At 33.3% G+C, this 15,912-nt stretch overlaps 1 protein-coding gene across 3 annotated transcripts; it reads left to right on the forward strand.

The window, feature by feature from the left end:
* The first annotated feature begins 8 nt into the window (after positions 1-8).
* Positions 9-7,533, forward strand: LOC148599463 (uncharacterized). 3 transcript variants are annotated; one of them, XM_088557387.1, is made up of 9 exons: positions 9-147; positions 744-1,083; positions 2,174-2,434; positions 2,890-3,189; positions 4,158-4,478; positions 4,762-4,863; positions 5,624-5,648; positions 6,323-6,435; positions 6,794-7,533. In XM_088557387.1, exons 1-9 carry the CDS (start codon positions 139-141, stop codon positions 7,045-7,047), a joined length of 1,725 nt encoding a protein of 574 aa, XP_088413513.1. In that variant the 5' UTR covers positions 9-138; the 3' UTR covers positions 7,048-7,533. The 3 variants fall into 3 exon arrangements, with proteins under 3 accessions (XP_088413513.1, XP_088413512.1, XP_088413514.1); XM_088557386.1 differs by having other exon boundaries at positions 13-147; positions 721-1,083; XM_088557388.1 differs by lacking the exon at positions 4,762-4,863 and having other exon boundaries at positions 13-147; positions 721-1,083.
* The last annotated feature ends 8,379 nt before the right edge of the window (positions 7,534-15,912 follow it).

The raw sequence follows: 15,912 nt of genomic DNA on the forward strand, positions 1-15,912 counted from the left end.
GATATGGCCTTACACATAGCAAATGCATAAAGGTCATATTTGAAGTACTTTCCCAAAGTGTAAAAGCTGCAATTCCGTCTACATCGAGGCCAGGAATGGTGCGCACCTTATTTATGATCTTATCAATTCTACCACTTAATGAGTCTTGTGAGTATTTTGACAAATGTTTTTTTTATTATGTTTCTTAGGTGAACATTTGCTACATGTACATGAATTTATCAATTTAATCAAGATATAGAGCCATCAATGACATTTGACCTGTCGATAACTTCACAGATTTGTTGTTATATCGCCGATGTCTTACCAAACAGGAATCTGTGAGACCTTCGTAAATGTACACAGACAATCTGATTTCAACAACCACTTCATAGCTGCTGACGTTTCTTCATAGGAGCATCACTTCCAGCTGAAAGAGTTTGAGCTATTTATATGTAGAATGTTGCTGAAGCTCTGTCCCTAGTATTTGAACAAAATACATCTTTCCATAGATATGAAAGTTAAACGTTTCCAATTAATTATACAAACGTGTATCAATATTTATTTCACCAGACAGAAGGCAATTTAACGTCTCGTGAAAAAAGCATAATGTGTACACAATAATATTTCAGTAATAAATTGCAATTAGACACCGTCCTCTCCCCCCAAAAATGTATTTTTCATTAAATTAACTGTCCGGTGATAGCGGACTGAAAATCGAACTGTGTTTAAAAATCTTTTCAGTTAGATATCATTTCGACTTGAAGGAAGTCAATCAAGGTGATGCAATAGACCTGAAGCACACTGGTAGAGCAACAAATGTCAAATGGTATGGTCCATCGTTAGATTCTATCAAAAGTAAATCAGTAGACCTAATAGATGTTTATGGACGTAAAACATCTTGGAGAACGACACAGTACACAGACACTATTTTAGTCAGATCAGAAACTAGCTTTATATCGGTTGTAGGAAATCATGAAAACGGTGAATATTTCCTTCGAATTATGAATATGACAACGAGACACGAGGGGTTATACCACTGCGACATCAGAACAAACAATGGAACCGTTATTACCTTCCATAAGCGGATCCTTGTTAGAATCAAAGGTGTGTGTTTTTAATTTGAATTTGTTTGCACTGAAATTATCTTATTAGGGACAACAAGTAACGGATATTAAAAGTAATAAATTAGTTATAGAGGTCATATGTGATGTTACATTGAATTAAACTCAACAATCGTTAATAATTCTGTATCACAGGAAAAGCCTATTTGTTACATTAATTTGTACTTAAAAAACACTTATATGTTAACACATCAGTTTCCGAATAAACTTAATCAACATCGTTGAACAGAAGAACACACATAACCCGAAATCGACATGTTTATAACCTGAATTTTTTTTGACCAATATATGTGACCAGGCACATAAATTTCAGGCCTATGGAGTTATCTGGGACAAAATCACCTTTTGCATTTTCCTGCAGCTTATTTTGATATAAAACATCATGCAAAGTTGTTTTTTTTTCTTTCTGCACAATAAAGATTTTATAGTAACTTGTTTGTAATTTTCTAAAATTTATCGAAATACATAAATTGATTGATTGATTTTGCGTCATGCCACCCGCCTGTTGCTACTGTAGTCTTCCTATATTTTGTTGTATATAAAACTAATTTTCTCTGCAAAGCTTCTTTAGTTAGTTTCAGTATTATGGTACGTGGTTACTCACAGTAAATTGAAGAAAAGTAAACGAAAGATATCACAAAGTATTATCTTTGAGTTACAAGCACTTGAGAAGATATAATTTGATCGTTCATATATTGCTAAATTATGTCAGACACTAATAATTTTGGAAATCAGGCATGTGCAATTGGCCGCGATCTGTATCAATATTTCGTTTTTTTTAACTTTTAACTTGATTGATTTCTTTATTAATAAAACAATACCTTGAACAGTGTATCAAAACAAATAAAAATAAGAGATCATTTATATTTCATATGGGTGAGGCGATAGAAGATGGATAAATCTGAAATAAATAAGTGTATTGAGACGACTTGTAGGGGTGCCAGTTTCAGTGAGGTGACAATATGACGACGTTTTTCTATCTATGATGTTTTACCTCCATAAGCCTGGAAGCGTAATGGCGGGTTACATTTTTGTATCAACAATTACGTATAATTTATTTCTTATATCAATAGATACCGACAAATTAAAAATATATTACAACCCATCGAGAAGAGTGAAAGAGGGCGGAAATATAACAATATGTTGCAGCTCAAAACGCCTACTACCTCATGAAAACCTCAGATGGCTAAATACCGGAAAGGGAAAAGTGATTCAAAGTAAAATGGACCAAACATGTCTGGTTTTGATAGATGTTCTTCACACTGATGATGTTACCTTTATATGCTTAGCTAACGGGGGAACGGCAAAAAGGCAGGCTATGATAAACGTCATTTGTAAGTTATAGCAAACGAATACTATTTGTAACTACATAACTATATAGACTGTCCTAGGTCCGATTTTAATAAATCAATTCAGGTGTATAATTTGAAATGTCCATTTTTGAACAGTTTTTAAGCTTTCTTATATTGACCATCTGTTTAGATTTATTCTCGATTTTTTTCGATTTAATAGGTATACCTTGGAATTCCCTTTTAACGAGCTTTTATAAAACATATTTGCTAATGCCATAATATTTGCAAAATAAAAAAAAATCGAAATTTGTTATTTCCACTGTTTAAAATTAGCAATATTTGTCCACTGTTAGTAGGTTCTTTCTGGAAACAATCCATCATACCTATCTTAAGTATTCAGTGCATTTAATCAACACACCATGTTTTGAAAAAAAGTGTATGAAATTTCATAATTTCATAATATCTTGTAAAATACTATCATGTCGGGGGTATTTCAGATCCTCCAGTCGTAAACATTTGGCACATTACTGATCCTAATAACAACAGATATGCCCACCTAAGATGTAAGGCAGACGGTAACCCGGACAATTACACTTATAAGATGTGGGAACACTTATCTCTGAGTAATGAACACATCAGGTACATAGATTCACCAGGATTTATGCGCTTCGGGCTTGATGTTGATTCCACAAACTGGAATCGAGATGATGGATACTATGTATGTAGAGTGTCAAATGGAATTTCGGATATTATTGGGAAACTCTTCCAAGAAGCATCTAAAAGAGTGACTTCGAAAGGTGCGTATAAATAGACAATTAAACCTCCTGGATGTATCTTAAATAATTACATAAAATATAGTTTAAATTCGTTCTAAAGAAATAAAAGTTTATGATACTAACTCTAATATCCTTGTAAATTGTTAACATCACAACTCTAAATGTCTAACTTATATGTTTTTTTTTCTAACGATTAACAGGCATGAGTCATCGAATTGATTTTGAGATTATTGTGATTTGGAGAGACGCATACATGATTATGTTTGAAATCAAATACTGAACTTCCCTCTTGGGCAAATACTATTTCAATATTCTTCCATATTTCAGAACAAAATAGTGCATCATCATTTTATTCTCTTTGATTCGAAAAAAATTAATTCCATTAAATGCCCATTTCAAAATTTGGCAGAAAATTATATACCCCTAGAAATGAGCCTTTTGGAATAAATCATGGCATTTTAACATACATAGTTAATATATATTCACACATGTCATAGAACCTACCAAAATATCAATGAAATTACAATAATAACCGATAGTGTTGGTTAATGCATGTATTGCCACTAATTAAGGGAAAGTTTATAGTTGGAAAGACTTAATGGAGCAAGGTTACATGTATATTGGATATGGTGCAGTGTGGCATAGATTTTTTGTAAATGAGAGGAAGTGGAGAAAAGAAAATTTAACTTTATAGAAAAATCTCTATTTTATTAATTTACCAAAAAAAGAAATAAAGTTCTTATTTCCATACAATGTAGTTGTGATGATTATTAGTGCGATAACATTGACACATTTGAGAAGTAACTGATTTTGTTTTGTTTTTTTGTTTTGTTTTGTCTTGTTTGTTTGTTTGTTTGTTTTTGTTTTTGTTTTTGTTTTTGTTTTTGTTTTGCTTTGATGCTATATTACGTTTTCAATCATTATGGTTCGGTACTTTATTGCTTGAGATTGATTTGCAGTTGTTCATTAATTTAAATCATTCATTACAGGTCCACCAATTTTTGTTGCGGAAAACATGCCAGTGCAGTACAATAATAAAACAGAACCCAAACTTATTACAGTCAAAGTTTTCAATTTATCAGCGCTTAGTTGTACCATATGTGACTTGGCTACAGATGAATATGACCGGAGGGCAACAGTTACAACAAAAATCAGCAAACGAATACTATGGGATAAAGTGTATGACAAGTGGATTAAGTTCCAAGGATCAGAAATAATATTTTCAATTTCTAACGGAAGTTTCAACAGATATGTCGTGACTGTTTGTGATCAATTCGGCAACAGTAGTTATGAAGTCCGGCTCAAGTCAGGTAATAAATAAAAAAAAACATTCAAATTATCAGCTTCGTATAAATATCCATTTAGAGTATAACATTCATATATTAGAACCTTAAAATTCAGTTCAAACCAATAGATTAACTGTATTCACGTAAATTGAGATGATAAAATAGGAAATGATAAAAGACATTATGTGCATACCTAATTACGATAAAACTATTATCTTCCGATGCAAATGATAACAATCTCAAATTATAGACAATGAAATAAATTATTATAAAATGTCGATATTTACTGACGAAATAATTTTGTCAGATGAAAGAATTGTTGGTATAGCAAGTGTTCTTGCAATAACATGTGCCTTTATCTTAGGAACTTTCATCATTTTGGCCATGTTGGTATTGGCAGTGTTTTCTGGTAAGCACCATCTGAACCTGCGCACAATAATATTCAGTCTTTATCATCTTATCAAAAATAAATTGACAAACCGACAAAAGATTGTACGTAACAAGAAGTTGATTATTTGATTTAAAGATTAAAATTTTTGGTTCAATGATAAATGTTTCTTGAATTTTTGCACGACAACGCTTGACCAATCCTGGAAACTATAAAACATACAAATTCGAAATACTGATCCAGAATTGTACAGTACTTCTATAAGAAATAAATCCCATTCAGTGATGTATGGGGATGGGAAAAATGGAATGGGAATATTGTTTGGGGGATATGGATTTTGAATGGAGAGGGTCCATAATTGATTTCAAGAGTATTTATATGACAAATGTATGTAATTTCATTTAAAATAGCAGTTTAAATGTTACATCATTTAAAAATATGAAATTCAATTTAATACTGTAAGTATTTGGCAAACAATGCAATGAGGATTTTTCTATGGGGAATAAGGAGATCACAATGGGGAATAGGGATGTCAATAGTGGGAAATTGAGAATGAAATATGGCGTGCATGCGAAGTTCATCATTCAGGAGCTGTTGTACACACACACACACACACACACACACACACACACACACACACACACACACACATGCCTGTAGGCATGTAATCAACAGGGAAACAGTATTATCATTTGTGTGGACACTGAAGCGTTTTGTATTTAATTTATATAATTTTCTACATGACTAAGCTTTTTTTCTTCTTTTGCCATTGGTGTTACAGAGAGTAAGAACATACAACATTGCGGGTAAGTACCTGTATTTAGTATCCTTATTTTAAAAAATGAATTTAATTGTTTATCTCTCATCTTGGCAAGATCGTTTATTGTCCATAAACTACAATGTAATTTGGTATTGTGACGTTATTAAGGTCGGTCGGACCGCAGTCCGTAATACACAGTTGTAATAATTCCATACTGAATAAAGCTTTGATCAGAATTTCTACAAAGAGTTGCTGGTAAAATTTCAAGTAAGACGTAGACGAAAATGGAAAGGAAAATATGACACGGTCAACAAATCGGTTCTTAACGTGCAAATGGATACACCGTAACGATACATATATTCGTGGTGTCGACTCTAATACCTGTATAGTGATTACTTCAATTTCGCAGAAGCACAACCTTGTTAAAAGTTAACATTTGTTTATGTGCATCAATAAGATAGACTATATTCTAATAGTTTAATTTAATTCTTTATATCTTGTTAGTAATAATGATTGTTTTTTTTTTCATTTGTAACTTAGTTATTCTTGACGGTTCAAAAACTGTCCCAAAAGTAAATAATCTCGTATAACCTGCCAAATATTAAAACTTTTCTTGAAGAAAGGTTGTAGTAGATATCATAAACAAAGCATTAACTAAACGCATTTAGTGCAGTATTCACGTACGACTTTCTTCCATTTTAATTTTTTTGTATATTATAGAAAGTTGCCTTCCATAAGAACAGATTCGACAGTTGTTGAGTGCAACCAAATTGGTTTTCAAAGTAGTGTTTTTGTTGTTGCAGAAGTAACTGAGCCTACTTTCAATGATCAAGGTTTTTTTTTATATTTTGTAACATGTTGTACAAATATAACTTATCAAAGCAAACGCGTCCTCCTTTAATGAATATAAAACCTAAAAATAAAGTATATACATGTACTTTATTTGCCTTAACAACTTACACAATTTAGAAAACAAATGCTAAATTCACTGCGATAATGATAAAAATAAGAAACTATAGCAATTAATAAAGAAACAAAACAAATCAAAATGAATCAAAATTTATAAAAATACATAAAATAACGTACAGATCCAGTATTCCTGGAAAATGGTTTTCATATGTTGCCGGTTCTTAATGGATGTAAATCATAAAGGATTTGACAAATAACTTTTTTACCATTCATATATTTCAGGGGAAGCAACCTCCTCGGAAAACGGAGATTCAGATAATTATTACAGTGAGGTACACATTCAATCTAACAATAATGTTTTGGGACGAGCATATTCAGATGGTTCTCAAAGTACTGACTTCAACCCATCTGGTATTGAAGTGCAGCCACATTATCGAAGTTCAGGCTATCACAATGTTGAACATATACAGACACAATCTGGTAGCACAAGTTGCTATTTTGACCTGAACCAGTATACATTACTTAATAAGACTTGAAAATGAAAGGCTATTTGCTCTATGTTTTTGAAACAAAACAGTTTTCAACCAAGAGATAAATACAATGGATTGTCATCAGCTTTTACTAAGAATAATTAACATTGACTAACCAATAAATGGGTGTCTATTGTTAAAATTGCATTACTGATTTGTTTTACTACCAAGTGTTCATTACATTATGATTTTAAATTACAAGAATTATTATTATTATTATCATATAACAAGAAGCAATTCAAAGAGATATGAACATTAAAGTGTATGAATATTGTATGTTTAAAATTTTAGGGAACTAAAATGAATTCATAATTGAAAAATGAAATTATGCTTAATTTTATCTAAGCTTAATACTGCCATGATTTAGGTGTAAAAATATATATGCATATCATAGAACAAAGATACACACACCGATGGATGTTACAATGATGCATGCTGTTAATATTATTTTAAGAACGTTGTCGAGCAGCTGCTTAATAAACATTAGCAAATTGTCGGTCTAATGAAATGCATGGTTGTTAAGATGCCATATCAAAATTGTAAAAAAAAAACAAAAACAAAAAAAAACATTTCACACTGTCACTTGCATGAAGGTCGACGAGTACCTAAACAAAGAAACGGTATTAGATATTATTTGGAGCATACATCATCTAGACAATTCTGAAAAAAAATAATAAACATACGCTAGAATTCTAACAAATAGGCTTCTGGAGAAGGGTCATGTTGCTACAAGATTGATGTCATCACTACAAAAGTTTCATTGTCGTCAACACGAACTCGTGGATTGTTATGGTGTATCCATCTGCGCCATGAAAACTGATTTATTCAATGTGTCATAGTTTTCCTTTCCTCGTTTGTCCTCGAGTATGAGCAACTCGGCGGGTATTTCTAGAAAAGCAGAGGATGCTTACCCTACCGGTGCACCAGATCCATGCTCCCAGTTTTTATTGGAGTCCGAGTTGCTCATTTGCTTTTGTTACTTTGTATGTATGATTTTAGTTACTTTATGTTCTTTGTTGTGTATGTCGGTGTTTCATGTTTGGTCTATGTCCCTGGAATTAAATTCTTTTGATTACCGCTATAACCTTGATTACCACTATAGCCTTGGTTTCCTTGATTACTCTTTCAAATATGATGTTTGACTTCCCATCTGTCACCACAGACGCCTTATATAATATAATACCCTACAGGCGTTTGCAAGCATTATGAACACATAACATTAAGAATAACAGTTTTTAGCTATTCAAACCTTAGTTACATTTTAAGCACTTATAAGTTTTTTCCCTGAGTTGAAAATTACTCTCTGTAAACTTGACCGGTGAAATCAATGTGGATGTAATAAACTATTCTTACGGCTATATTTAGTTCGTCGTCACACTGTTTCGAACTACACGGCCACCATATTGGTTTAAGGTTGACTGGCGTTCATACCTATATGAACGATCTGGCGAAATTCATGCAAGTATGAACTTTCCGGCAAAGACGTTCTCGACCAATCAAAAATGCCTATAAGCATGAAGTGGTTAGCATTTCATAGCAATTTTTTAAAGGAATATATTCCTAAAGTGACAGAGTAATCTATTTATAATCTATTTTATTTGGTTTGCTGCATTGTGTTTATAAATCGCCTTTGTTTATTTTTTTTTTCACGTTTCGGCGGTATATTTGGATTTTGACATATTTGCATGGTTCATGTTGATGCTTCGGTTTCTTGTTTGCCGATATCCAGTTGAACTGTTGTAGTGCTTGTCATATAAATATGAGTTACTTTATATCTATTATGGTTGCCAATGCATTTGCCTTAATCCCCAATACACGATTATTGTTCGTCTTTCTCTTGCACTAATTTACCCAGGAGGTATCGTACAACTTCTATTGAAGATTGTGTATACATAATCAGGATCAGATTGATAACAACAAAGTTCATGTTTTTCTTTCGTGTTCGTTGTTGTGTGTGTCTATTGTTTATGTCTAAAGTTGATCCTTGGTACATATTCTCTTGATTACCCTCGAACATTAGAACTCATCAAATGGTTCCGTAGAATGTAGTTATATCAATTAATCAAAGAACCTACTCTGGAATACTTTGTTTTAAAACAAAGAACACGAACAAGCGATGAAAATCTATCCTTTGTATGTTTGATAAATTTCACCTTGGACATGACTGGAATTATGTCATAAAAAATAATCAAAATAATAGACCGAGTCCAGCGAAATTCAACAGATTATACCACAAGGATAAAAACCAGACAACGAAAAAAGCAAAGCACAACAAAAACACAAATGTATATAAGGAACTCAGACTTCACTAAAACTGAAAAAAATGCATCCTCTGCCTTACTAGAAACATTTGCTAAAAAATGTCGAGTAAGACGTAGACGTAAAAAAGAAAAGAAAACCATGACACGGTGATCCAATCAGTTTTCATGGTGCAAATGGATACGCTAATGATCCATGTATTCGTAGTGTTGACCATGATACTTCTGAAGTGATTACTTCAATCGTGCAGCAACACAACCTTGTTAAAAGTTAACGTTTGTGTTTCCGTATCAATTAGGTATATCTGATAAAACAGTAGTATTTCCTGAGTTGATCAGTGAAAAGTGTTTGATATATGATGATTTTAATTCACCACATAGAACCACTTACCACTTACACATAAACATAAAGAAAATTTCGTATATGTTAAACTAGATATGAAGATTCAACAGCAAATCATGAGTATAACTATTTAAAATCATCAAGATTGGTGTAAAGCCCGTCTTTTTTTTATGAAATGGCAACTTCTAACTTTAACCGATTTGTGTTCCTTATTTTGAGATTTTCAATTTCTTTTGAAAAGTAACGTAGAGCAATATGACCAAATCCAAATCTTTTATTTAATTCAGTTTTAAGAAGGTGTCAAGAGTTGACAGTATATTTGTTAAGGAAAAACAAAGAAATGTCCCAATTTCCTAACCCATATTGCATAGTAACCATAGAATCGAAATGAAAGGAAATTTTAACCTCATACTGTAGGTTTTTCCAGAGAAGGAAGTTTGTGATGTTATAGTGTAACAAACAACTAAATTGGTCATGTGAAATTATCAGTCTCGGAAATAAATAATTGTACTTTGTCGTTCATTTATAAATCCATGCGGAAACATTCACATCCGCTCAAAAAAAACTTGATAGAATGAAAATTTGTTTGATAACGGAATATGAACAAATATATGAATAAATGAACTTAAAAGTATCTCATTGCATTGCTGAAAATATATTGTATTTTCCATCTTAATCGAAGCCTGGAATGCACTGCAAAATATGTACTATCCTACTAAATTTAACATTAAATGTTTCTTGTGGGTACGTAACATCTAACACTGTTTTACATCACCTTTTTTGATGAATTTGGCAATAGTCGTGGTATATTTTAATCAGTTCTTCTTTGTCATTTAGATATGACACATGTACTACTACATATAGACTAAAAATGTTTCCTCTTTATTCAGGATTTAGTATTCCGTACTTTGAGGTTTAGTGAAGCTTTTAATTTTATTCATATTTTTTTAACGAACCGAAACATTTAGTTGCCTACTATGTCATGCATTAATATACAATGGATAACCAAATTTTAAACGGTACAAAAATTTCGTAAATATATTGATATCATGTACGTATTCATATTAACTTTAATCAACAGAACAAATAGAAACAACTTGTAAGAACATCTCACCTAAGAACTCATCTGTAGGCAGATCATCTTCACTAAGTCACTTTTGTTGACTCTAAGGCAAGTGAAAGTATTTTTGCATCGAATTCAAGTTTCCACCTCGTTCTATGATTAATAATGCTTATACGAGACCGTAGTGAATAACCTAAACCTTAAATATGAATACGTTTTTCGAGTCCTCCTTGCTAAGGGTTAAAAAAAACCTTTCGTGAATCAATTGTTTTATATCATGAATATATACAATAATTAAATTTTGAAACATGTATTTGTAAGCGAATGATAACGTATATTTACAATTCTAATATGGCGCCGTCAAACAGTATATGTCGGTACAATCCCACCTTTAGCACCTGTGCACAAAAAGATATCGGCGGTAGCAAGAGGAGGAGGTGGGTAATCAACTAAACAAAAATCACAACAAGCTTTCTTGATCAGGTTTAAAGAATGAACATGGGATCAACCACGCTAATTTGATTGGAAGATCTGCATTAGTATGCATAAATTAAATTCAGCTAGTAATATGGGCTACATTAAATAACAGAGTGAGGCTCAAAAAGGGGGGGTTGGCCACATAAATAATTTTATTTTCAATAAAGTGGTATTTATATTGCACCAATATCCAAGTTATTTCTGTAGAGAAAAAGAGGAGAACAACTGTGCAAGCTAAGTTTTTTGGTAAGGATATAAATAAAACAAAATATCCCATAAATGTCATTTATTAAATGACGATAATCAAACAGTGAAAATTGATAATACAGTTGACACTCCCTAAAAAGTATACAAAATTCCTTACAACAAAAAAAGGTATGACTTAAAAAACGGCCACATCCGACATTGAACAGTCAATGGCGGCGCCGCCATACCTGGAATAGCGAGCACAGGGAGGTTCGGGATAAAATCAAAATAATAAAACAATATTTTCAACACATTAGAATACATACATGTAAGAGTAATACTGAAATACAGTGTACATTTACCGAAGCAGCCACATGCTGACCAACAGTACATACAATTTAACAGACACCTACATGTATATATAGTATAACAAATATTATGTCGGAATGAAACATGAGCCATCAGCTAGGGCTGGTGACAACTTTGTCACCCATTAGAAATATAATTACATCTAAGCAATCAAATCTGTCCCAAGAAATGTATCCACTTGGTAACAGGAGGGAATTACATGTACATACAACCATACCTATCAATGTGCTTTAATGCTATGTCACATGAAAGATAAACAATAACATACGTGTACAATGTACATATAATGTAACGTGTTTAGGACCTGAGGAGCAGACAAATCCTGGCCTCCAACTGTTAAGGCAATAAGATGTGCTATATTTACATGAAAGTGAATAGGTAAATCCAAACTTAAAAAATCAATGAACAGGCAAATCCTGGCCTCAGATATGATAAAAATTAGCACAAGCAATAAAATAAACGGGTACACATAGTACAAAAGCTGTAAATGACAGAAATATATTTGGTATAGTTAAACGTACATTGTAATAAATGGATGAAAGTCCAAATGAGCAGGCAAATCCTGGCCTCATTCAATAAGTAAATTCAACAGGCTAAATGTACTACAATTTAAAAGTATCAATTCTGATATATATATTTCTACTGCATTTGAGTTCCAACGGCCGAGCTTATTAATGTAAGCTTCTGAGTAACCTAGGTTGGCCAAATGGGTAGCTGCACCGATGCGAAAAGTTTATTTCTACTTTGTAGAATGTATTGTTTATACCAATGAATTGTAAAATTTTGGCCATTTGTGTAGCAACAAAATGGTGGGTTACAGCTTTATGGTTAGAAAACTGAGAGAAAGGTCAATCAGAGTGACCAAAATGTTGTAAGTATACAAACAAAGCTCTGACAGGGCAGAAAGCTGGGTCAGACAAATTAGCTGCCAGATATATTGAGACAGGATGATGTGACTTAATGTTCTTAAAATGGCGCAGCGTCAATGTAGCTGTTTTTTTGGAGAGGAGAAGGCATATCTTTATCAAAATCAGAAAAATGAACATCACCTGTTTGTATTGTTTTAGTTGAGTCCTCCTTTTACCTTAAAAAAAATCTCTCCTAAACGCAAAATGGCAGAAAATAATAACCGAAAAACAGCTTTGAGGAGTAATTTAATAGAATAGTCATTGATACATACTTCAATCTTAGACAACATTTGGGTTAAAATGGTTTTAGTTACTGGTAAGCGAGAGTCACACTTGGAACCTTGGGCATTATCACAACTTTTAAGCATTTTACGGACAATAAATGAGTTGGATTTGTCCTCCATGTCCAAACTTTTATGGATATAACTAGAGCTGATATGTGTGATGTAAAGAAGGACTATAGGACCTGGCAAATAAATGACCAATGAAGTTAGCATCGAAGGTAAAAGTAATGACACAATCAATTTCTTAAAATTACAAAATTCAATTACTAATTTCCAAATATGTCTGTATGCAGATTTGGTTGACTTGGAATGAGCTGACTGCAGGATCGTTCTTGCATGATAATCTAAATTTAGAACAAATGGTGTGGGATTGAAATTGCATTGGGAGACAACCAACCACGGAGCTAGATGTCGAGCTTCCTGAAATTGAAAAGGAAACAAATGGTCAACTACTTTGTTTGATTTCCTAGGAATATGTTTTGCTCTAAAACACACATTCCAATTTCATAGCGGCAATAACTAACCTCCTAACTAATCTCATTAGAACTTTGTCTTTGCAAGATTGTTTATAAATGATTTCAACCACTGCTTGATTGTCTGGAAAACATAAAACTTTTGAGTTGGCTAAGGAATTACCCAAAATCTCAAGACAAACAACAATGGGAAATAACTCTTTGATAGCTATTTGGTAATGTATAAATTCTTGTGGCAAAGATAAAGCAAACCAAGAACAACCAAAGACACCAGCAAAACCAAGTTTACCCGAGGCATCAGTGAATAAGCGAAAATGGTCAGAAGACAACCACTTATCAGCTAAGAAGACTGATTTTCCATTAAAGGAGTCTAGAAAAAACTTCCAAGCCCTAATATCAGCCCTAGCTTCTTCAGTTAACCTGATATAATAATGTGCCTTTGAAATTCCCAAAGTAAGGTCGATGAGACGTCTGAGGAAACTCTACCAGGGCTCACCACAATACATGCATGATTAAGAAGTCCTATAAGGCTTTGTAAATATCTCAAAGTGATTTTTTTCGCTTATAACAGGTGGCTTAAGCTCTACGAATCTTTGCTATCTTGTCCACATGTAAACAAAATTGTAACTGATTTGAGTCAACCTCAATGCCATACACTGTAAGTACTGTCGTAGGGCGTACAGTTTTCTCCTTTTCAAATGGAACTCCTATTTTTGAGCACAATGCTAAACAAATATTTTGATCATTCAAACATCTGGATGAATTTGTAGGACCCACAAAGATAAAATCATCAATAAAATGGGGCATGCCAATAGCGCTGTAATTAAACTCCATAATCCACTGCCAAGCATAGGAAAAAGACTCAAATATTTGACAACTGCTACTAGCACCCATGGGTAAACACTTATCATAATAAAAATAGCCATTCCATTTAAGACCTAATAAATCAGAGTCAGAGGGATGAATGGGAATAATACGAAAAAATTCTCAATATCACACTTTGCCAAAAGGGAGCACCTACCAAACTTTCAGATTCACTACTTCATCAATACTGTCATATTGCGCAATATAATTCTCCCTTGTGATCAATGAGTTAACAGAACTATTATTGGGATACGATATGTCATGAATTAACCTAAACTTCCCTGGAACACTTTTAGGTGCTAACCCAAGAGGGGAACAGGCAAAAAAATGAAAAGGAGGTTTTAAAAAGGAATCTGCAATACGTTTATGAAATGATTCACATGCTTACTTTCCATACACTATTTGTGGTTTCTGAATGGCCGATTTATGGTTTGTACAAGAAGTTGGGTGCTTATCACCAACAATACCAAGCTTGAAGCCAAACATGAAACCTTCAATAAGCTTTTTTGCTAAGGGATTGATCATAACCATCTAGTTCAACTGTTAAGACTTCAGGCTTGAATGGGCTCGAAGGGAGAGTGCATGGACCGCGTTTTACTTTTTTGCTCTTGTCCAGTTGGCTTTGAGCATCTCGACATGGGATGGGGACCGTTGCAATGTGTGCAGACATGTTGGAATTTACAATTAACTCGGCAGCGGCTTCCATATTTATTATAGGCATGACAGGTGCCATGTTTTTCTTTGCCAAGAAAGGGCTAATCGTGTTTAGGACCTGAGGAGACTCTACTATGAGGCATCTTAGATTAAGATTGCATGTACATGGCTTTCCTATATATATCCTCAATCACCACTTACCATGGCTGCCTATGCTCTTTCCGGATAGCACGAAACGTTTCATCACAGTAATGGAAGGCTTCATTGCCTCTCAATTCATAAATTTCTTTTATAATACTCATGTATTTTAACAAGTGATGAGCTTCAGTAGTGAATCTCTGAAGATAAACAGCCATAAATTATGGCAAGCCTAATTACCATCAAAAAGTGATATGGAATATTTAGACTTGCCATTGGAATTTTGACTATTCTGGACAGAAATTTGCCTTGGGGTTAGAGTTACTGCCCATGAGTCATGATCTTGACATGTATTTTTTTGGTAATACAATTTTTAAATCAATAAAGACAAAATTCCAAATCTTGTCCTTACGTTTTTGCGAAATATGCGCATTTATTGACATACGTGTTGTAAGATCAGCAGCAGTTTGCTGACCAGGAGCTATAGAAGTGACCCTAGCCGATGGCTCTGAACCTATAATGTTTTGAATCAAATTGTTTGTCTGAGAATTCATTGGAATCCCAGAGTCAAAGTTTGTATAGCCAGCAGATGTTCCCATCACTTTATTGGGCTGTTCAATAGGTCCAGAATGTTCGATGACATGAACATCAGATAAGTCGGCAGAGCTTGCAGAGTTATTAACATTAGTCGAAGCATCAGAATTTCGTTGTTGCCTCAACAGTTATTTTACTAATTTAGTGTAGTCAATTTCTATTGGTACAATTGTTTCACTAACTGATGGCTGAGGTTGGGGTTCAGGTGGGGTGACATCAGCAATTGATGCAGAAGATGCAAATGGACGGGACTATTTTGA

Source organism: Perna viridis, chromosome 13 (genome assembly GCF_037379345.1).
Source record: "Perna viridis isolate PV_CMFRI_1.1 ecotype Kerala chromosome 13, ASM3737934v1, whole genome shotgun sequence".
Classification (NCBI taxonomy): Eukaryota; Metazoa; Mollusca; class Bivalvia; order Mytilida; family Mytilidae; genus Perna; species Perna viridis.